At 43.8% G+C, this 22,954-nt stretch overlaps 3 protein-coding genes across 4 annotated transcripts; 1 reads left to right on the plus strand and 2 right to left on the minus strand.

Annotated features, from left to right (window-relative positions):
• Positions 1-114: 114 nt before the first annotated feature.
• usf3 (upstream transcription factor family member 3) lies at positions 115-9,205 on the minus strand. The gene is made up of 7 exons (XM_029529543.1): positions 9,101-9,205; positions 8,450-8,558; positions 8,315-8,346; positions 8,109-8,191; positions 7,900-7,996; positions 2,842-7,778; positions 115-2,444 (listed from the first exon to the last, which is right to left on the minus strand). The coding sequence occupies exons 2-7, from the start codon at positions 8,491-8,493 to the stop codon at positions 627-629; spliced, it is 7,011 nt and encodes a 2,336-aa protein (XP_029385403.1). The 5' UTR covers positions 8,494-8,558; positions 9,101-9,205; the 3' UTR covers positions 115-626.
• A 255-nt stretch (positions 9,206-9,460) lies between these two features.
• Positions 9,461-13,508, minus strand: naa50 (N-alpha-acetyltransferase 50, NatE catalytic subunit). Of its 2 annotated transcripts, none has more exons than XM_029529248.1 (5): positions 13,331-13,508; positions 11,772-11,905; positions 11,329-11,448; positions 11,152-11,218; positions 9,461-10,929 (listed from the first exon to the last, which is right to left on the minus strand). In XM_029529248.1, the coding sequence occupies exons 1-5, from the start codon at positions 13,336-13,338 to the stop codon at positions 10,752-10,754; spliced, it is 507 nt and encodes a 168-aa protein (XP_029385108.1). In that variant the 5' UTR covers positions 13,339-13,508; the 3' UTR covers positions 9,461-10,751. The 2 variants fall into 2 exon arrangements, with proteins under 2 accessions (XP_029385108.1, XP_029385107.1); XM_029529247.1 differs by having other exon boundaries at positions 11,772-11,908.
• A 1,351-nt stretch (positions 13,509-14,859) lies between these two features.
• On the plus strand, positions 14,860-22,836 carry atp6v1ab (ATPase H+ transporting V1 subunit Ab). The gene is made up of 15 exons (XM_029528962.1): positions 14,860-14,995; positions 17,498-17,601; positions 17,869-17,997; positions 18,219-18,433; positions 18,518-18,655; positions 18,758-18,909; positions 18,998-19,160; positions 19,239-19,347; positions 19,446-19,568; positions 20,024-20,138; positions 20,261-20,324; positions 20,434-20,637; positions 20,746-20,840; positions 21,319-21,490; positions 22,097-22,836. Exons 2-15 carry the CDS (start codon positions 17,520-17,522, stop codon positions 22,187-22,189), a joined length of 1,854 nt encoding a protein of 617 aa, XP_029384822.1. The 5' UTR covers positions 14,860-14,995; positions 17,498-17,519; the 3' UTR covers positions 22,190-22,836.
• Positions 22,837-22,954: the final 118 nt, after the last annotated feature.

The following is a 22,954-nucleotide window of genomic DNA, read 5'->3' on the forward strand; positions in this document are numbered from 1 at the left end:
ATTTTTACTGTCTGCATTGTGCAGACAGTAAAAATGTATAATCGGACCCATGTGCCTCCTAAACGAGTATAACAGAAACATACACAATTCTACAGCTGAGAGGAAATACAAAGTTCTTCTTATAAACTTTATTAAACAATTTTGTATTTACAAATACATACTCTAACAATTCTGATATGAAACATTGGTATTTACAAAATAGCTCTTGGAAAGAAAATTTGTACAATACAACCTGATATAAGTTAGTAAATTACATTGGTAGGTAACTGTGCAGGTTTCTTAATGACCCAAAATTCAAGTTCTAAACCTAAATTTGATTTTGTTTTACTACCAAACCTGTTGGTTTAACCAACACTTTGAACAAAGAAATTTAAAAGGACCACACATCCATGTTCCCAAAATAAATTTTGAAATATTACAAATTGTAACTGATAATATACATATGCCAAAGGAAACACATTTGAGGTTCAAAATGTGAAGACAAAAGCCACCACTCGATGGCGTGATGTGTCATATCAACCTACACATTGTTCATCTGGTGACTCCCCACCACATGGTGTATTGAAAATTGAAAAGCATAAAATGTCTCACCAAAAAAATTCATGAGCATGCAGCAGTAGCTCTCGTCACACAGCAGAGCTGCCATCGTGGCCCAAAATGTGGCTGATGTTGTGGGCAGGGCGATTAGGCTGCTTGTTAGAGTCAGCCGACGATGTGTTGGATAGAGACAGCAGTGGAGACATGGGCATGGCTGAGCCGTCAGTCGGCATGCCAGTGGCAATCTCAGGGAACAGAGAAGTCAAACTGAAGTTGGATATGTGAGGGGTGATTCCAGATGAGTTGGCAATGGGCATTGGGGGCATATCCGGGAGCAAGGGGAAGCTGGCCTGGCCAAAACCCACAGGCCGAGGTGGGGAAAGGATAGAGCCGAAACGGTTGTTGAGTGGAGGCGCGCTGCCTTTGTCGGCACTTGGGCTAGTAAACATTTGGTTGGGAAAATATTGGAGTGTGACATCACTGGGAAGACTGGGGTGGGCTGCTGGAGAGTAGGAAGGATAGAAGGAGGGTAAAGTGTTCTGGGGCTCCACAGGCAGAAGGGAGGGTGTACGGGAGGTGTTGGGCTGGCTGACTGGAGGGATAAATGTGGAATTAGCATTGATGGGAGGAGGATTCATTCCTCCTTCAGGAATAAAGGGGAAACCAAAATTTTGAGTTAAATGTTGCTCAGGAACCAGGTTGTTGTCGCTAGGAACCTGAGCACTATCTGCCATAAAACGAACAATTGTGCTGCGCCGCGCTTCTCCTCCAGATTGAGGTCGGCTGAGCAGTACCCCGCCTCCAGAGGGCAGAGGTAAGTGGCCCTCAGGCTCAAAGGGGTTGCTTGGTCTAAGAGCACCTGATCGAGGTCGGTCCCCAGGTCTCAGCTTGGATGGCTGAGTGTCGCGTGTGACATGGCGAGTGTGGTGGCTAACAGCAGTGAGTGGTCGGGAGGGGGCTGAGGACCGGCCTGGCTCAGAGGTGCTATGCGGGGTTGGAGGGTGGGGGAGGCCTGCTCGGACACCTGGACCTCCATGCATATTACCGCTGACCTGAGAAATATGGCCCTTGTTGCCCTCTCCAAGGCGCATAGCTGGAGCCTTCTGTGTCTGGGGCACACTGGGGCTGGAGGCCTTGGCCTGTATGTCCCCTGAAGAGCTTCCTGGAACACAACTGTACTCCATGCTGACTGGGGGACAGCACTGCACTGCTCGCTGGTGGTTGCTCTGCTCAGGGAGATGTGGGGAAAGGAGGCTTTGCATGAAACTCTGGTGACAACCTTCTTGCTCCCGGGACAATGCCGGTCCAACCTGCACTCCTTGTGAACCAGGATGAGTTCCACTGTAGCCTCCCCGGTTTCTGCCATCTGCTGGAGGGCCAACATTCATCCTGAACCCCCCCTGCTGCTGCCCCTGAGGGTTCCTCTGAGATGGAGGCACCGACTTAGGTGCCATATCACTCCCACGAGACACCTGAACCTCGAAACCGCTGAGCTGATGTGCTCCTCCTCCACCTCCAACCATGGCCTTAAAGGGTGGACATTCTGAGACTCGCTGAACATCGGCAGGCCCTGGATGATCCGAAGGCAGACGGTTCTGTGGGTTGTGTGCAATGTTGGCCTTCCCTCGTGATGTATCCAGGTAACCACGGAGGTCTGGCTGCTCCTGTGTTGCACCATGGCCAGACTGAAGGTGAAGACCCATACGCTGCTGTTGTTCACCACTAGTGGAGCTTTTACCAATGAGTGCCTCTGCTGAGTAATTGGAAACACGATGACGTTCCTGGCGTGACGGAGTGCAGGCCAGATCAGATGACCTGGACACGGGGTTGCTGGAAGGAGAGATGAGCTGTTGCTCCAGTGTCCTAGAGCTCATCATCCTCTGCATAGCGTTATGGTCCTGACCAGGCTGAGGGAGAGAAAATATCAGTCACCTGACTGTCAGATATCTGTGCAGCTGCAGTAACAAAATATGCTTTCCCCATATTTTCCAGATATTAAGAGACAGTACAAATTAAAAATACTAACAAGTGGTGAAATTAATTACAACCATACAATTTTGATGATTTTTTGGGGGTGCTGTGATGCCCAGGACAAAAATAACAATGTGTTTTTTATTTTTTTTTTCTGTTGAACATCTATTTAGTTAACATTTAGTAATAATAACTAGAAATGTAATAATAACTGATTGATGACATTTAGCTTATAGTCTCTTATTTCTTAATTATCAAAACTAACAATAAGAACAAAGACAAGCTCTCGGACCATTTCCAAACTAAATCCTAGCACCATGTCACACTACCAACCTTGAGATGTTCTTGCTGAGCCAGGTGGTTGCTGTGGTGGGCCCTGGATCCTGCTGCCTGGGCTTCACAGCTCTTCTCCTGGTGCCTAAAGTGCTGTTGCTGCTGGATCTGCTGTTGTAGATGCTGCTGGTGCCGTGAGTGGGAACTTTGCTGTTGCTGTAACTGCTGCTGCTGCTGTTGGTGTTGATGTTGCGACTGGGGCTGCTGTTGATGTGGCTGCTGTTGGTGTTGTTGGTGCTGAGGTTGTTGGTGTTGCGTTGGCTGTTGATGTGGTTGTGATTGTTGGTGGGACTGTTGTGCATGCTGCTGGGACTGTTGTGCGTGTTGTTGATGCTGTGGCTGTTGTTGTTGATGTGAGTGCTGTTGTTGCTGCTGAACTCCAGTCTTTTCCAGATGATGCTGCTTCTGTGGTAGACCAGCAGGTGAAGTTGTCTGATTGCCTCTGACAAGTTCGCGCTTCTTCTGGACATGCTGTTGCTGCTGCTCTTGTTGTTGTTGCTGCAGCGCCCTCTGGTGTAGAGAGTGGCACTGTGCAGGGTCGGACTGTGTTAGGTGGTGTTGTAAATGATAGAGATGGTGTCTCTGTTGCTCCTGCTGCTGCTGCTGCTGCTGCTGCTGTTGTTGTTTCATGTAGAGGTTACCTCCCAGATGCTGACCAGACTGAGTTGCAGCATGTTGTGGATGACCCTGGGGCAGATGAAGCACCCCTGGCTGGTTCTGCTCAGGAGGCCCTTGAGGAGGGCAGTGGCCATCTGTGGAACGAGTCACTGGGCTCATGAACGAGTTTGTGGAGAAGAGGGGCCCTCCACTTTCTGAATTAATCCTTGTCATGACAGTTGAGGAGGTGGGCAGCAGCTGTCCCACCATCATCTGGCTGTGATCTGGTGCTTTTATATCCATATGGCTAACAGTGGTAGCTGATGGAGGACAAGGCTTGGGTCGTTTCCCAGTGTTTAGCATCACTGCCTCCTGGGCCTGCCGCTTAGAGATGATCTTCACTTGTCGCTCTCCCATACCAACTCCAGCCTGAGCCCTGAAAGGAGTCTTTAAGGGGGTGTATTCATTTTGCTGAGCTGCCCCTGAACAGGGTGAGAGGGCATTGTTGGAGGGTTGGGATATGTGAGCTGAGGTGCCAACTGGCGAAGGAACTGAGCCCTGTTGGCCAGCAAGACTGGGAGAACCAGGGTACGGTTGCTGAGTTGAACTGGGTCTAATCAGGTTATTAACACTGAGGCTAGCCACTGTGCCACTCTGGGATGAGCTCTGAGACTGCACCTGGGAAACAGACTGGGACTGGGAGTAAGATATGTTTTGTGGATGTCTGTTTCCATTAGGTCCACCGACAGACCCTTCGCCAATTGGTCCTCTGACTGCAACCTGGACAGTTGGTTTAACCGTTATCGTATCCATGGGCTTAGTCACTTTAGTGTGCTGTCCAGTTGAGCCTCTTTCTTTACTGGAAACTGGTGGGGTTTTTGGTGGCTCCCATATGGTTTTGTTAGGGTTAGTTGAAGTTGTGTTATCCCCTGAGCAACCTCCATTCCTCCTCCCAGGACTGTCCTGTTCTAGCATAGCCAAAGCCAAAATCTCTGCCTGCTCAGATGTGAATGTAAACGTTCCAAAGGAGCCAGATGATGCACTAATATTATGGCCTTGTGGAAGCATGGATGCCACAGAGAAACCTCTACCTCCACCTGCTCCTGTAGACATAGGGGAATCTGTTTGCCTGGTAGAAGTCATAGGATGTTCCAGAGTTTGATCATCGAGGTTGGTGTACACCTGTTGAGATAGGTTTAAGTCCTTTCTAGTGTCAGAAGTGGCTGGAACCAAGCCCTCCTTCTCTGCTGTTATGGAGTGTCTCTCTTCCTGAGACTCTCTATCCCGTCTAGGGGGTTGGGTTGGTTTGACCTCTGCGGGATGGCAGGAGGAGGGGTTTGGCATGTTTATGTCAGTCTGATGTGTTTGACCTCTATTGGTACTAACCCTTTTCCTAAACTCTGAACTTGTAGGTGGGGCTGTAATAGAGGGGAGGGTTGCAGAAAAGGTTGCTGCAGGTGATGACAGAGTCACACTTAGTGCCACAGAGGATGAAACTGAGGGCTGAAGCTGGGATTTAATACAGGGAAGAGAGGCTTGGGTATTAGATCCCAGGGGGCGACATACTGAAGTCGGTTGGGAAGTCTGATTTAAAGATACTGGTGCAGTTGTTGTGATACTACTGGTGCAAACATGAGTCAAACAGGCTGTACAAACGGAGGTGGAAGTGTATCCAATCTCACTGGCAACTGTACAACTGACAACAGATCTACTCGGTCTTGAAATAGGAGTTGTGGCAGATGGCTTACTTTGCGTTGTGCTAGTTGTTGTACTGGTGGTTGGTTGTTTAATGTCTGGAACTAAAACTTTGGTTATAGGTGAGCTGTTGCCAGAAAATAAACCTGGTTTATTCTCAGTTACTACAGCTGCACTGATAGATGGCTTCACCAATGCAGAATTCATCGTTGTTACTGTAGCTGCTATACATTCACTCTGAGATGCACTGACAGAAGTTTTGCTCTGCAAATGGGATTGACCGGATGTAGTTGTCTCGTTAGATGAACTACAGGCCATAGTTTTCTTTGTGTTTTGTTCAGAATTGACATTTCCAATAGCTTCACTGCTATCTGCACCTGTTACAGCTGCAGTACATCTTTGGGGAGTGTCTGTGATTTTTACAGTTGAGCTCTGTAAAGCTTGAGATACTGTGACTGTCTGACTGTCTCCTGCAGCACCCATGGACATGGCTGAAACAGCAACAGCAGGTTGCACCTGACTTAGCAGTTTTTTCTTGACAGGTTTAGTCTTTTTAGCTGTTGTTCTCTTTATATTCAAAGTTGTGCGAAGCCGCTTTCCTGAAGGCTTCGAGGCATTAACCACCAGCCCTGAAGTAACTGGGTTCAAACAAGGGACCTGAAGCTGCCGGACAGGTAGAGTAGGCGCGGTTCCAGAGACAGGCACCGGAGCAGGAGGCTGCTGCTGCTTTTGTTGGACTACTGATAACGGAGTAGCCAGAGGCTGTCCATTGTTTTGGCTAGAGATCGTAAGTGGAAGACCCTGAGAGATGCTCTGGTTAAGACTGCTGAGGGCCCCTAAACTGTTGAGGGCCACATTAGTAGTAGGCTCCTCAGTGGTGGTGGGCTGAACCAACTGGAGTGTACTCTGGCCACCCTGGGAGCTCGCTTTGTCAGAGGTCTTCATGGGTTGCAAGGCAAACACCTGGCCATTCACAGTGATAGTCTGCGGGGCTGGAGGAACCGTTGGAGAAGATGATGCTTGAGTAACATGCAGAGGGTGGTTCATTTGGGGCTGTACAGGGCGTGGAAGGATGTGCACCAGCTGCTTCCCCCCAACATTTGGTAAAGATGACATTGAACTGCTAGTTGTTGATATTTGAGTAGACACTGCAGGAACTGCAGAGGGCACAGCAGTAGGCAACATGCCCATCTGGGGATTCTGAGGGGCTGGTGCCGTCTGATTGGGAGCCTGGATGATTACAATATGCTGACAAGGTGTCTGATTTGATATTTCTTCCCTCACAACTGATTGGGTTGGGCAAGAACCTGCCTGCTGCAGGATTACCACACTTGGATTGTTAGTGTTCTGTGGTGCTGTTACACTCGAGGCTGTTGCTCCCGTTGGGTTGACCTGCAACACCTGCATGGTCTGAAGAAGGGGCAGCATGGTAGCCTGTTGTTGAGGGACCAACGCTGGCTGAGGTTGTGGGATGAGGGCTGATGGAGGATTGGGCAGCAATGACGCTGGTTGAAGTACAGTGGACTGAGGCTGCGATACAATGGCAGGGTGGGCTACGACAGCTGGTTGGGGTACTATGGCTGACTGGGGGAGAACAGCACACTGAGTTTGAGGGGCTAAGACCGGCTGAGTCTGTGTCTGGTTCAGGACTGCGGGCCGTAACTGGGGTGATCTTTGAATAGGCTGCGCTTGAATGTGGGCTGTAATGGGCGCCCGCTGTACAGGGACATTTGGATGCATCTGTATTTGTATGGGCTGAACAGATGGTTTGTTGCTCATTGGACAGATAGTCACCTGTTGGACAGCCTGTGTGGTGTTGCTGACCTCTGGGATGGGGAGACTTTGACAAACTGGCTGTACTGTGTTCCCTGCCATCTGCAGAGTTGTCCAGGTGGTCTGCGTGCTTCCTGCTGCCCCTGCCCTAAGAAGGGCTTGGCTGTTAGGGACAGCAGTATAACTTACAGTTCTGATGGCAGTGTCCTGTGTGACCCATGAGGAAACCTCTGGGGCTGTTGCTCTGGTTACAGTTTGAGGAAAATTAGGGACAGTGGACACGGTTGGAGCAGGACTTTCAGTGACAGGCTGTGAGGCTGAAGTGGCTGCTATTGTGAAGGTCTGGGCTGGAGGTTGAGGATGCTGAGGCAGTGCTGTAGTAGCTGTAGGTATCTGGAGCGTGATGTAAGACACAGACGGTGGCAAGGTGGGAGCTCCAGCTGGTGTCTCGACCACACACTGCTCTACCACTCTCAGGCCTGATGCTGACTGATGGGGTGTTACAGCTGACCCAGGGAGAAGGGCAGGGGTAGAAGAAGAGGTGTTAACTTGCAGCAGGGCTCCATTAACTCTTACCCTGGCACTAACCTCAGACTGTGGCTGAAGAATTAATGTTTCTGCAGGTTGTTTCCCTGGGCTGGCCTCCTTTCCTGCTGGGCACAACACATTTCCATTGGAATAGACAATAATCCCCTTTGGAAGTTGGTGAGTAGGAGTCACTTTTGCCACCTTGGCACAGCGCTGCTTGCCCTTCCAGTGAATAGTGGGATCCTCTAGAAGGTTAATGTCATGGGCTTTCAGAAGTTCAATGTAGTGAGCACTCTCCTTTCGTAGCTCATCCAGCTGACGTCGCAGCCGACGGATCTCTTCAGCTAAAACAAAAGCAAAGCAAACATAATCAAGCACAAATACCATATAATTGCACTTTCTGCATGTTTTAACTATGAGTAACTTAAAAAAATATGCACAAGGTGTGAAATTGTTAACTTCCACCTTGGACTTTATCTCCTCCCTCCAGAAGCATTGCGTCATTTTGTTTCTTCAGTTCAGTGATGTAGCGAAAAGCCTGGTCCAAGATCATGTTCTTACTCTACAGATAAAGGGATGATAAAGATTGTTTGTTAAAATATGCCACATATAGACACTAATTTGACCATAACATTACCGATAGGGAGTAAAATTAATGTCAACGTGTCTCTTGCCTGTTTAAGGGCCTGGGAGCAGGGCAGAAGATTACCAATGCGGTTAATCCCAGCATTAATCTTCTCTTTTCTGTGTCTCTCAACTACATAAAGAAGAGAATACAATTCTGGATAACATAACAATCCAATGGTGCCCAGTCATAGAAATTCACTTAAATCTAGCAGCATGACCAGAGTAAAAGCACACACAGGAGGTACTATTTTACCTGCATTGTGAGATTCTTTGTTTTTCTTCTTTCTGCAAAAATAACAATAATCAGATTTGCATTACATTTACATCTGTCTGTACTGACAATCTGATTAAAGCAACAACCAATAGAAGATATGTCAAACATCCTTACTTGGGTTTACGACCGGGTGTCTGAGTTTCAGTCATCTCTGGCATCCTGTATGATAAGGTACCAGTCAACACATTTAACAGCTGGACCTTAAATCCCTTCTGTGTCCGTCCTGCGATGAAAACACAATACGGACAACGTATGAATTATCAATAAGTTGGCTGATGTATGATGACACCAGCTAGCTGTGGAGTACAAATGAGAAATGATTAAGACGCAGCTAGACTGTAATCGTGTTGTCATACGAACTGAAACAGCTCTAGATACGAGTTTGTCAGGAAAAAACCTTTAAGGGACACACTGAAAACTACTAGATGCTAACAAGCAGTTTTAGATTAACCTAGCTTTACAGCTAACCTAAACTCATTTACCTGCATATTACCACGTAATTACAATCTGCTTAAAGATTAGAAACAGTTCCGATGAATAAACTCTGGTCTACATTGTAGTCAGTATGAGATAGCCAAATAATTATCCCGTTTCTTAACCAGCAAGAAACTAGCAACCTGAGCAATTATCTATTCAGTTATTAGCTAGAGAGCTAAAGGCTAGCTTGTCTTACCGTTACCGACATGATTATGATACTAATTAATGCTGTATTTCTTCACGTCCCTGCTGATTAATAGCTGTCAATGAAGGATAATTTCCACTAACCTCTTGTCTCGACATTTTGGAGACTGTCTGTGTCTGCGACAACTTTGAATATCGATGCTAACTGTTAGCGAGCAAGGCATTCCACTCAACTCATCTCTCAAAACAATCTGGGTACACCTAACTTGAGCAAACAGGGGCGGGCTCTGTATGACATCATGGCCAATAGCATTCGAGACATAGGAGGTTTCAGCCAATCACAACGTGCAAGAGGGCATCCGAGGATGAATTTACGACGAATGCAACCAGACATTTATGCTGCACCTCTGCCAGTGTAGTGATAATTTTAAACCGCATTTCTGTGTATTTAGCAGATAATTTGCAATGAAAATTAAAGAAAAACACAACCTCATTACATTTACTGCAAATAGTAATTCCTTTATTTAGACGTTAAAAAGTCTTACAATATAGAGCTCCAGAAAAGATAAAATTCTTCAAAGAAAGGAGAAACATGCTTATAATACAATGGAGAGGCCACAACTCTCCTTGCATGCAGGAGGGTCAGAGCTTCCTCTGGGTGATACACTATTCAAAACTGTCAGTTGTGGCTCAAATCTAATGAAGGTGTGTTCAGAAACAGAATGTGACTGACGCAGGAAGTTTGAGAAGACCATTTCTCTGAGGTGGCTACACAACGTGCCAAGGGAGATAAAGGTAAGAAATCTCAAAGTACTTCCATGCATCAAGAGACACACATCCTCACAAACCTTCATTATACCACTGAAGATAATGCCCAAATCCAATCCCAAAAAAGCCAATCTATTATTCTAACACCACAAACAAGACATTGTGGAGTGCCATTCCCAGTAACACATTCAATATGATATTTTGTTTGTTACTCTCATTCCTTAATGTTTTCATCTTCACTTTTAAGCCCAGGAGAACCTCTGAACCATTTGTCCTCTCAATGTAAAAAATAAGAATAACAGAAAGATTTGAAGGGGAATTAAATTAACAGGCTGGAAAGTAAAGTTACTCAAAAATTGAGTGGTGATCATGTCTTCCCACCACCTCAAAACCATTCAGCCTTCCTTGCACTTGTACCGATGGGATACAGTTTTACTTTTCCCCTCTGGACAAGACATATCATCAAACTGGTCTGACTCAATTCCCATGAATCCCAGGGTTCAGGTGGTGAGGGAATAGAGTTTTGACTGTTCCACATCAAAATCTCAAAGCATCACTCCCAGCTGACCAGCTGGGATTTTGTGTGTCAGTGATGGTCTTTCAAACACTTTTACAGCTTCAAACAAACTGTTTTCTTCTGCTCAACAGTATAGATATGTCCCTATTAGCTTTAATAACCGCATAAAAACCTTTCAAACATGAACAGAATGATTTGTAATCACCACAACCTCCCCCTCCACCAAGTCTAAAACTTTCTGTGGCAATGTTGTCAATAGAGACACTCTAGGAAACTCTAGGTACTTTTTGTCATTGTCAATTATCTGTATGAGGAAAGGGGAGCAATAAAATATGCAAAACTCAAAGGGGACCCCTTTGCAAAATAAATGCAGCAATTTTTGTACTTTAAATTTGTTTTCTCTTTTTAGCGTCCTTTGAAGAAAGTGTTGAATGTGTTGACCCTGGGGCAGTTGTCACAGTTCTTTTTCTGTGGAGGTGGGCACATCTGTGCTCTTTCAATGATGTGCCCCTACTCTGCCTTCTGAAGCTCTCCGGTGGGGGGTGCACATGGGCTACGCAGGCTCTTCTGCAACACGTGGGCATCTGCAGGCTCTATCCTCTTGTAGTAATTCTTTTTTGTTTCGATGATCTCAAAGCCAAACTTCTGGTAAAAGTCAATGGCGGACTCATTGCTGATCTGCACATGACTATTAGGAGGGTTAAGGGAAAAAAGAAGAAGGTATCATTAGTGTTTAAAGAGAGGATTTGCAAAAGTAACTGAAAAGTAACAGTTACCACAGAATATAATGGTTTACGTTTATATTTGAACTGAAACAATCAGTCATTAAAATGATCTTCCCACAAGAAATGTGTGTCAAATACGTCAAAAAAGACAAAACACTAACAATCAAATCTCTTCACATACTCACAGGTAAATGTTGTCAAAAGTGCCATCTTTTTCACAGATGTTTAGCACATGATTCAGCATCTTCGTACCTGAAAGGAACACAAAGAATAAGTTAGAGAAAGAAAGTGGAAAAAAAACAAAAACAAAAATCCTAACAATGTCACGCATCATCATCTTATAGAATTTTAGAGCTCCTTACCAATTCCAAGTCTACGGTAGGGTGCTAGACAGCCGAGTGTCATGATGTACAGTCTCTTCTGGTTCTGAGAGTGGTCCACTCTGCAGCACACAGCACCCACTGCAATATCATTGAAGTATGCTGCAAGACAAAGAAGTGGTAACTGTGGAACACCAGTAACAGACCGGAAAATCTATGACAACACTGTGAATGAGACAATGATAATTGTATTGCCTTTCACTGTGGAAATACATAGTCATGTAGTTGTTCAGGCCCCTAAACTGCACTAAAAACTGACTCCTATTGTTTGTTTGTTTTTTTGCGTGTCCCTAATTTTGCGCCTCCATTTAATACATATTAATTTGGATTCATAATGCATACAATGAAAGGCACAATTTTAAACATCTAAGCTTTACAAATGATTTATTTCAAGTTACAGGAGTTACATAAGTGGTGTCACTTACCTAGCTTTGCAAGCTCTCCCACTTCCAGTACATCTTTGTAAAACTTGTCATTGTAGCTCACGGGGAAGATGACCTGGTTCAGGCGTTTCAGCTGCTTAATGTTGTGGGGTGTAACATCCCCCAGCTCGATCCGGCTACTGGAACAAGAGCAAAACGGTCAAATAGCTGACAAAGCTCAAACGGCGTTAAATAGCAACTTTGAATGGAGAGCCCTTGGAGTTTTGTTGACTACAAAATCTAACACTGTTGAGTACTTGAATTGTATTTCCCCCTCAAAAATCAACCAACAGTGTAAAGTGCATTATTTCAAAAACTAAAATTACAAGATGAATTTTAAAGACTTGATTAGCCAACACCAAACTATGCATAACTGATCAGGTTTTTAGGTAGTTTAATTATTGTGAACTGCATCTGCTGAATTGTAAGGATTTGCTGCTTTTTGTTGTCCTATCTCATTGTAAACATAAAACCTTTGGATTGTTGTCAGACGGAATTACCTATTTGAAGAAGTCATGTAGCACATTAAGAACTTGTGATGGGCATCTTCCACAAATTGCAGTTACTCGCGAAAATACTTAATAAATTCGGATCAATTGACGAGGGTTAGGGTTAAAATTTTCATTAGTACAGCCGTAATTATTCCACAACATTTGGTCATGAACCAGGTTTACAAAAATAGGTGGAAACTGTGCGCAATCAGATTATAAAAAGTTGATACCGGACCTGCTATATTCAGGAATTGCATGTTGTAATCTACAGACTTCAGTTTGTGTCTTAGCAAGTGATCCAATCCCGACAATCCAGTTTGCTTAGGAGAGGGGTATTTTTAGGACGAATACGCATCCAAAAACAGTTGGTGGTCACGTGTGTTGTTCATGGAGACGTGCGGAGCCAGCATCCGTCCACGCTTCAGACAGCAAAGTCTGTGAAATCCTACCTGAACATTTTACTCAGTTCAGTGTTAATCTTCCTCTGGTCATCTGAGGACTGACTCTTTGGCCAGAAAACGTGTAGAAGAACGTGGTGCATCACTGCTGGTGCGTTACTTTGACAGATCAAGTTACACTGAGCAGGCTGCCACAAACTCAGGAGTTGGCGTTACGCTTACTGACACAGTTGATCGACATACACGAACTGTTTATCTTTCTAGTCTCATAACCTACTGCCTCTGCCACATCCCTTTAGCTGGACATCAGCCGAGCTACTGTCGCTTTTGACGCGAGAATACAAATGATCTAAGATCCAGGGTTTGTCTGTTTAGCTTAGCTGAACTGGGTTTACTGACTCAGCTTCCAATCACCAGCTAACTGGCTGTCTTTGCTCGGTAGCGCCCTAGACGAGCCAACCATCGGCTCAACTTAACGAGAATATCCGACACGAAACCATTTAATTATCGGCGCTGTCGTTAGTATATTTTGTCCTACAGCAAAATAAAAATAGCTTAGCAAGCTAGCTAGCTAGCGTTGCCGTCTCCTCCCCGCCTCCCTTGCAAAAAAATTAACATGAAAAACTTTACTCGTGCTAAGCTACTTATTCGTGACCCAAAAGCTTACACTCACCCTTTCATTGTAAACAGGTATTATCCCTTATTTTGGATGAGGCTGAACTTTGATGATGTTTGGGGTAAAAAGGAGAAATTTTGACAGAGTTAGGGTCAGGGATGCCTCCCGTTTTACCCTCCACATGTAGCTAGTTGCGCTGGTTGCCGTTAGCTTAGCATCTGTACTCCCTCCACGACTGTGTGGGGACTGTCAACCCTGACCCCCGCATGCGCACAACCGCGTCTTACAGAACTTCTTCGCCCCGAATTTCGTCTTTCAGGTAATTCTGCGATACTAACCCTGGAATAAAGCTATTGCTCTGCAGTTGGCTTTTCTGCACGTCAGTTAGTTGAAAAGTGCAAAAGTTGGACAAAATTTAACGCCAAATGACCACAAAATGAATTAAAGCTATTTGCCTCTACAAGACCAGCGTCACAAGATGACAGGGCTGTCTTTGATTGATTATTGTAATCTAAATTTATCAAATCTGCTATTGATCTATGTTCTACACCCAAAATAATATATAGTGTGGGTCAGGTGGTCCAGGCAGGTTAATCTGACTGTCCAAATCTTACGCTAATATTGGGTCAGCTGTACAGAGCCTGTGTGTTATCCAATGGTGTGGTAGTCTCATGGTTAGGACTGAGATCATGTCAGTACACCGGAATGAAGCAGGAGTTTGAGAAGAATTGCAACCTGAAAGTCCTTACACAGGGTTTATATACGCTCTTCTGCGTGTATGTTCATACATTACAGCTGCAACTTCATGTTTGTAAAAGTGTAGTTTGGTGGGACGTACCTGCTTTAAAAAAGGCCAATACTTTTATATATATCGTCACACATGATTAAAAAAAAAAAAAAAAAAAAAGAATCAAGACCTTCATATGTATCGAAAAACTCTTTAAAAATCTCTATGTTAAAATATTACCTATATATTGCACTTTAGCAAAAAGACACCTTCATGGAGTAAATAATTAATCACGGTAAATTGTGAACGCGCCTCCATTTTGGCTCAAAAGTTACTACAAAGATATTGAACACATGAGAAATAGACACACTGACTCCCTGTCCAAAATCTTGTCTGAAATATGTTGAAATATGTTTGATATATATTTACGGTATACAACGTATACCGTAAATATTTATTTAAATATTTCGTATATCAGCATATACGTTGTATATACGTTGTATATGCTGAAGGATTTTATATGCACGAAACTACGAAGGACATTAAAACCCATTTCAGAAATGTATCAACTAAAATATATATCTAATATATATATATATATATATATTAGAGTGATAATTCATATGATATCCCACGGTCCTATAACTTTCATAACAGTACAACGTGTTTCGTTTTGAGTGACAGCCAAATGGGACGTGAGAATTGAAGCAAAAGAAAAACACGGATTGAAGGACTCAAAAAACGCCTTTTTCCCCAGTTACGGTCTCCTCTCAGCTGCCCATTGAAGCTGTGAGGAGTGATACATCCTCATCGTTCGTTATCTTTGCGGTGCTCTCGGGGCGGATCCAAAATGGCGGCAGCTGCTTTGGCCCAGCAGTAAAACCGAGCGACTGGTGAATGAAGTCAGCTGATCTCCGTTTGCTGTCTCTCATCGCACCTCTCATCGTTTCTCTCTCTCGAGGTGAGACGGCAAGCCACCACTTCAACACCATACGGTGAGTGATATTAGTTATATTTTCCGTTTGCTTTGTCTCGATTGGATAAAACGACGTTTTCCTTGTTGTGTCTCGGAAATAAAATCATGAAGTTTTTTTTTTTCATCCTTGCGCTAAAATCGGTGGAGCCTGCAGTTTGCAGCCAGGCCGAGAGACCAATCCTGCTATCGTTGTCGTAACATCCAGCAATATGCAGAGCTGGCTAACGATTTTACAGTGTTGAGAAGACGTAGGATTGATTGGAGGTCACCGACATTTCGGTTTTTAACTCTGCTCGGTCTGTCAGTGAAGCTAACAGGGGCACAATTTCCTGGAAAGGTGGAAAACGGGAATCACCGCTAAACCTATGCCGACTTCTACCAGGCTACCAGGTCACCCAATCTCTGTAACCGAGAGGTGATTTTGTATTAAAACCCACAAAGTGAAGATCTGGTCAGCAGTTAACGTCAATGTGTCAAGATGTTTTGCGTGGTCATCTCACTTACATGAAAAATTCCTCTGCCTATTTTTGCACAGACACCAAATCTTCACACGCCAATTTTCTTTTCAGTGCTAACTTCACTGTCACAACAAATATTCAACACGGACCATAAAGCTTTCAGTCCTAAATTGCATTAAGCCCCCAATATGTATTGCCCTCTTTGACTTTGAATTATCTCATCTGATGACAGAAGATGATTATTTCAATCTTTTTCTCTATCACCTACTACAAAGTAGCAAAGAAAGGTCAGGTCAATATTATTATAATGACGAATAAAGTAATCTTAATTAAGCCCCATGTACATTTTCTGTGAAGGACAGTGGTCAGGTTGAAGATTGTCTGTGGTGTTTCCACACTAAGTCATGATTTGTACTTCCCAATTTTACACCATGCTAGTTTTCCACTTCCTTAAAGAGACTGACACAGTAAGGCCAGTCATGTGCCAGGATCATATGATCAGGTCTTATGTCTCTTCATTCTTAATGCACAACTCTTTTATCTTGAAGTAATGGATATATTTTATAATGTGTCAGCCTGGATTATTATATAATAGAATTTGAAAATCACTATGTATAAAGATGCATGTAATACATTGTATAATATGACTGTCACATATAGATTGAAAAAGGTTTATATTTAATGTGAGTTTCTTTGGTCAGGTTTGTATTCATCAAGAAGGTATAGCGCTATCTGTGAGGTTAAATGACTGAATCATCAGAACAATAGGCCTTATCTTCATCTTGTGCATTGCTCTTTAACAACTATGAGGAGCAGGTGAGACCAGTCTGTTGTTGGGCTGAAATTGTATAGTACAAAATATGAAATAGTAAAAATAGAAAACATGTTCATTTAATTAGTATTTTTGTTAGTGATATCCAAGGGGAACAGAGTGAAGCCTTTGTAGGTGTTATGCTTGTAATTACCTCATTGGCCTGTTGGCGGAGCTGCTGTGGTCCTGCACAGATGGGCTCAGCAGTCTCACGTAAACAGGAAGATCTGCACGAGTAGGAAGGACAAGAAAAGGGCATAGATGCAGTGTATGTGTGATCCGATTGAGATGAGATAGAGAATGAGAAATGAGGGATATGAAAAGTGGGTGATGTGAGTGTGGTGGCCCAACTGATGCGGACAGTACACTGCAGATGTGTGAACAGCATCTGCAGTCTGCTCCCTGTGGGGATGGCTTGTTGTCACGACTGATGATACATTGAATTTTTGTTACTCCTGCATGCCATCAAATTGAGCTAGGATAACATTATCATGGGATATATGCAGTAAATGTGACAGAAATGCGAATAATGAATGTTTATATTTGTAAATGTTGATATTCACCACAGCAAGACTGTGATAATTCTCCTTATTCCAAAGTGCCATGTTCTGTTCACATGCAGACGTGACGGGGGTGGACAGGCTGCACAGGCTCCCCTCTGATGTCAGTGTCACTCTGTCTCCATGTGTCTCTGAAATTGCAACATGTGCAGCCCTACAGACCCCAGCTTTATCTTGCCACTTAGTTTGTAACAAACACACATGTTCCTTTTGACTGGAGAGCACAATTTGTTGGCTTTGGTGCCTGTTTATACCACCAGGCTCCTGGGAATAAGGATTCACAAAATTATTTTGTGCAAAAATTGCAGGTCCTGCAATTTGGATATATGTATTTAGCCATATTGGGAATTCAGTTACACTTAGAATAATTGTGCTGCTCTTTCTTTTAGCATTTTTACCACAATTTTACATTCAGAAATACATTCATCATCACTTTACTCACTTACTTTACTTTAATACATATGTGAACACCAGCGTAAAAACATGTTGCAAATAAAAAAATAAATTTTGTCTCCTAGTTGTTTCAGATGAAATGAATCACAGCAGCAGCAATCACACACAGTTACTTTATGGCCGCTAATTATACCTGAACTTATTAAAATGAAATTACTGATGTTATGTAGCAGGGATGGATGGGGTCCTTTGCATGCCTCTGAATATTTTTTGCCTTTCCCTTGGTTTTCTCCTTCCAGTTAGACAAATAAACCCGTGACGATGGACATGTCCAAGCTGCCGAAGATCAGGGATGAGGAGAGAGAGAGCCAGTTTGGATACGTTCATGGCGTCTCCGGACCAGGTTTGCTTCCGCAGACGCACTCATAAATGCTGTTATCTGCATTAGTCTCATCCTCCACAATTAATTGAAACATTGTTAGAAAATTTGCAGCAGGTCTGGGCTTGAGAAGAAGAAACTAACATATTCTGACAGTTTTTAAGGAAGATATTACAATTTAGCCTCCCCTCATGGTTAAAGAGGGTTTAGTTAGTTGTTGATGAAATCAAAATTATGGACTCAGTTTCTGGTCTCATGATTTTTACTCTTTTTTTTTTTTTATATTTGTAGTGGTGACAGCTACAGCCATGGCAGGAGCAGCCATGTATGAGCTGGTTCGTGTCGGCCACAGCGAGCTGGTGGGAGAGATCATTAGGCTGGAGGGTGACATGGCTACCATCCAAGTCTACGAGGAGACATGTATCCTTACCTTTAACCAATGCAACCCCATCTTCTGTGGATGTGTTCAAAAGCCCTCCCAGTCTTATAATACAAGTCTGCAGCAAGGGAGGCTCCATCCCACTAACAGACCTTAAAGCTGAACTACATAAATAAGCCTGTGTTATGTTGTGTATAAATATGCTCTATTAGTTTGAACTGTTTGGAACTGGCTGGCTTGGTTTTTCTGAACTGGATCGCAGCTGGCGTGTCTGTAGGAGACCCTGTGCTGCGGACGGGGAAGCCTCTCTCTGTTGAGCTGGGTCCAGGAATCATGGGGTCCATCTTTGATGGCATCCAGCGACCCCTGAAGGATATCAATGACATCACACAAAGTATTTACATCCCCAGAGGTGTTAACATTGGAGCCCTCAACCGTGACCTCAAGTGGGAGTTTTCACCCAGCAAGAGCCTGAGAGTAGGTGTCTATGCGGACGTTAAAATCATTGAATTGATGATGAATTGGATTAGCAGTATGTTCTTCCCACATTCCACTTGTTAGGTTGGCAGTCACATCACAGGAGGAGACATCTATGGTATGGTGTTGGAGAACTCTCTCATCAGGCACAAGATCATGCTGCCCCCCAAAAACAGAGGCACCGTGACCTACGTGGCTCCCCCTGGAAACTATGATGTCACGGTGAGTCTGACAAACCTCCAGCTGCAGTTCTGCTCTTCAGGTGATACACTGGTTATTGCCTTTTGTTAAAGGTGTTGGTGTGTGTGTGTGTGCTCGTGCCAGGATGTGGTGATGGAGCTGGAGTTTGAGGGGGTGAAGGAAAAGTTTACCATGGTGCAGGTGTGGCCTGTCAGACAAGTGCGGCCTGTCACAGAGAAGCTGCCCGCTAATCACCCGCTGCTGACTGGACAGAGAGTTTTGGATGCCCTTTTCCCGTGAGTCCAACATCCCTCTTTTAATATTCTCACTCAAAATTCCTTAAAAAGGCTTTTTCTGGCTAAGTTTTTCCTCTTCGCTCTGAAGATGTGTGCAGGGAGGAACAACCGCCATCCCAGGAGCCTTTGGTTGTGGTAAAACTGTCATCTCCCAGTCCCTGTCCAAGTACTCCAACAGTGATGTCATCATCTATGTAGGCTGTGGGGAGAGAGGCAATGAGATGTCAGAAGTACTGCGAGACTTCCCAGAGGTGGGTAGAGGTATCTCTGTAAATTTATATTGATTGGAGTAACTCAGAAGATAACTGACGTTTTTGTGTGGCCAATAGCTGACCATGGAGGTGGATGGAAAGACAGAGAGCATCATGAAGAGAACAGCTCTGGTGGCCAACACCTCCAACATGCCTGTAGCTGCCAGAGAAGCCTCCATCTACACAGGTAACAGAAGCCAAAAAGCACTATAATTTAATGAAGAATTCTGTGATTGCTCGTAGATGAGCTCCAGTGGTGAACACTAACTGATTTTATTTTGGCAGGAATCACGCTGTCTGAGTACTTCAGAGACATGGGATACAATGTGAGCATGATGGCCGACTCCACCTCCCGTTGGGCTGAGGCTCTCAGGGAGATTTCTGGCCGTCTGGCTGAGATGCCTGCTGGTAAGTCTGGAGTCTCCTAGAGAGTTTAAAAAAAAAAAAAAAAAGGCAGACTAATGCTACTGGACCAAATTTGTGGCAGTTGGTAATGAAAAAGGGCACCTGCTGATCTTTGCTAGTTAAATTTCCTCATATGGCATCATAAACATCAGGAGTTAAATTCAATTAAAGGAAGTAGCGCTTAATCAGATTTCACAAGACTTGCACAACACAATAACACTTCTCATATTATTGTTAGAAGAGAATATGTTTTATTTAGTAAATTATATGAAGAACATATTAATTGGAGGCTCATAAAATTGTGCCAAATCTGTGCTAAAATATCCAGATCAGCTAACAACCTATATGGTGGTACAGTGTTCAGTCTTGCCATTGGAAAGCAGAAGGGTAGTCAACGCTGTATACTAATGTGGTGGTTTGTTTTGTTTTGTTTTTTTTTTTTTGTTTTCTGCCCACAGACAGTGGTTATCCTGCCTACTTGGGTGCTCGTCTGGCCTCCTTCTATGAGCGTGCTGGCAGGGTGAAATGTTTGGGCAACCCTGAGAGAGAGGGCAGTGTCAGTATTGTTGGAGCGTGAGTGCAGTTTTATATCACTAGAGGGAGATATTACTGTGCTCATCTTTAGTGGACAGGAAAACTGGTGGCCCACAACAATAACAATAGATACATTAATATCGTTCTTTTCTTTTCCTCAGTGTGTCACCTCCTGGTGGTGACTTCTCTGACCCTGTTACTTCAGCCACACTTGGTATTGTACAGGTAATTGGGTGAACTCTGCTCGCACTTTCACTTTAATGAAAAAGGTCATGCTTGTTGATTTTATTTTTTTATTTTTTTGGGTAGTTAAATAAGTGCTTTCTTCTCTCAGGTCTTCTGGGGTCTGGATAAGAAGCTGGCTCAGAGGAAGCACTTCCCCTCTGTGAATTGGTTGATCAGCTACAGCAAATATACTCGTGCTCTGGATGAGTATTATGACAAGCATTTCCCTGAATTTGTGCCGTTGCGTACCAAGGCCAAAGAAATCCTGCAGGAGGAGGAGGACCTGGCTGAGATTGTGCAGCTTGTTGGAAAGGTAATTACAGATAAAGCCAATTACATCACTATGTTGTTGTTATTGCTGTTTAGCATTAGTTGAAAAATATTGGAAACGCAGCTACTGACCTGGTAATCACCTTAACAGGCATCGCTGGCAGAAACTGATAAAATCACCCTGGAAGTGGCTAAACTGATCAAAGATGACTTCCTGCAGCAGAATGGTTATACTCCATATGACAGGTAACACCCAGTGTAGCATGTTCTCACTTTTTATCTACTGTCAATTTTAGAGATAAGCTAAAAATGAAACACTTCTATTGAGTATCTTATGTCTAAAAATATTCCTTGATTAGTCATGTGGGTGGAAGTGGCTCATTGGGTTGGGACTTTTCTCGGGAACCGGAGTGTCACCGGTTCATGTCCCAGCCTGGACAACGAAAGGTGTAGTGTGGACTGGTGGATGGAGAGGTGTCAGTCCACCTCTAGGGCCCTAGAATAAGGCACCGTCCCCCAAAAAACAGCTCTGAAACCTCTTCTGTTTGCATAATATGGGGCTGGGGGTGTGTGTGTGTGTGTGTGTGTATATATATATTTTGTTGTGTGTGTATTGTTGTGACAATAAAAGATTCTTCTTCCTAAATACTCAAATACTCAGGGTGATAAAATCTCACAATCTCACAGTTATGTCGATAAGTGACTTTTAACATAACCTCCTCAGGTTCTGTCCCTTCTATAAGACTGTGGGCATTCTCTCCAATATGATCGCTTTCTACGACATGGCACGGCACGCAGTGGAGACCACAGCTCAGAGTGACAACAAAATCACCTGGGCCATGATCAGAGAACACATGGGAGAAATCCTCTACAGGATCAGCTCCATGAAATTCAAGGTGTGTGAAAACAAAATAAATCTGTTGACCCTTTTCCTTATACGTTTTTCTACATACCCTGGCACATCTACCATTTCATGTTTATATGGAGTCAATGGTAAGTTCTTAGGACTCAAAAACAAAAAATTTCAACTTGAAACATTAATCAGCATTATTAATGGGGGAGTGAATAAATAATTCATACAAGCACAGTAAAGAGGGGATAGGTTAATTTTCTGTAGTCATCTGTAAAATGTAAATACCATGTAATGCAATAGCCCTCGGTTATCTGATTTTCATTTTTAATTTTCACTTGTATTACCTTGACAACCTCATAGCTCGTGTCGCATGCCTCAAAAGAGGATAAGAATTTCCATCGCAGTAAAATAAAGCTACAAACAAACCAAAACTTATAAGCTGTGACAATTTCAAATAATTCTGTCCATCATACCAGGAGGAAGGGAAGGTTTTAAGAGTTGTTTTTGTCCAGCTTCCTTGCAACACATTGAGCTGATATCTGCGTAATATATGTGAGCCAGCTGCAGCAAATGCACTGGCCTTCTGTGTGAGTGAGTCAGGTCCGCCAGGCATCTTGGTTTCTAAGACTGTGCCTCTGTGTCTGTGCAGGACCCAGTGAAGGATGGCGAGGCTAAAATCAAGGCCGAGTACGCTCAGCTGTTGGAAGACATGCAGAATGGCTTCCGTACGCTGGAGGAATAGGCCCACCTCCCAGCTCTCACAACCTTTCCAGTTTTCATCTCTGACCCCTCCACTGCAGAATCACATTCCACCTCCTCGTACTCCTGAAACCAGTGTGCTCCCTGTGCTCCTTTGTGGGTGATTGTGTGACTGCGTATGTGAATGCAGTTTCATGTGGAGGAAAAGAGACAGATGTACTGTATCCTTTTTTTTTGCCTCATATAGGCTTACTCTGGATCCTCTGCATGATCATTGATTGTGTGTGTGTGTGTGTGTGTGTGTGTGTGTGTGTGTGTGTTTGTGTGTGGATTTAATGTGTACATGAAAGAGGGATCTCTTCACTCAGTTTCTTCCTTTCTCTGTTTACATGATTTTTGTGCGACTTGCCGTGTTGCTCTTCCTGAAGAGGATCATTTGGTTGATGTATTGTAATTCAAAGACCCATCTGTACAGAAGAGTATTGAATATAAATTTAATAAGATCAGTATATTTATTGCCAGCATTATGACGTAAAGGCTTTGTTGTTCTTTCTTTTTGGTTTTTATGGTTGTGTTTCATGCTGTGCCGTGTTATGTACTTTGCTGTGTGAATGTATAAGAGTCAGACTCTGACGTTCTGCTGTCCAATACTTTCGTCACGTTCCTCCCAAAGAATTAAACCGTGGGGATAAAGAACAATGTGTCTATTTGCATCTTTGTCCTCGCAGTTTCTCATGATGCTGTTGAACTGGTCCTTCTGCATAACACAAATATTCTGGCATCTCCTGCACCCTGCCCTCACATACTG

Source organism: Echeneis naucrates, chromosome 20 (assembly GCF_900963305.1).
Source record: "Echeneis naucrates chromosome 20, fEcheNa1.1, whole genome shotgun sequence".
NCBI classification, from domain to species: domain Eukaryota; kingdom Metazoa; phylum Chordata; class Actinopteri; order Carangiformes; family Echeneidae; genus Echeneis; species Echeneis naucrates.

Excerpts from the sequence above, each read along its gene's own strand:
- usf3 (XM_029529543.1), bottom strand. The coding sequence starts at position 8,493 with ATGCCAGAGATGACTGAAACTCAGACACCCGGTCGTAAACCCAA. Across the intron at positions 8,347-8,449 it reads ACACCCGGTCGTAAACCCAA|AAAGAAGAAAAACAAAGAAT; the intron begins GTAAGGATGTTT and ends TTATTTTTGCAG. Across the intron at positions 2,445-2,841 it reads CTCAGCAAGAACATCTCAAG|CCTGGTCAGGACCATAACGC; the intron begins GTTGGTAGTGTG and ends TCTCTCCCTCAG.
- naa50 (XM_029529247.1), bottom strand. Across the intron at positions 11,219-11,328 it reads CTACCGTAGACTTGGAATTG|GTACGAAGATGCTGAATCAT; the intron begins GTAAGGAGCTCT and ends TGTTCCTTTCAG. Across the intron at positions 10,930-11,151 it reads ACTTTTGACAACATTTACCT|TCATGTGCAGATCAGCAATG; the intron begins GTGAGTATGTGA and ends CCCTCCTAATAG.
- atp6v1ab (XM_029528962.1), top strand. The coding sequence starts at position 17,520 with ATGGACATGTCCAAGCTGCCGAAGATCAGGGATGAGGAGAGAGAGAGC. Across the intron at positions 17,602-17,868 it reads TCATGGCGTCTCCGGACCAG|TGGTGACAGCTACAGCCATG; the intron begins GTTTGCTTCCGC and ends TTATATTTGTAG. Across the intron at positions 20,139-20,260 it reads AGTGTCAGTATTGTTGGAGC|TGTGTCACCTCCTGGTGGTG; the intron begins GTGAGTGCAGTT and ends TCTTTTCCTCAG.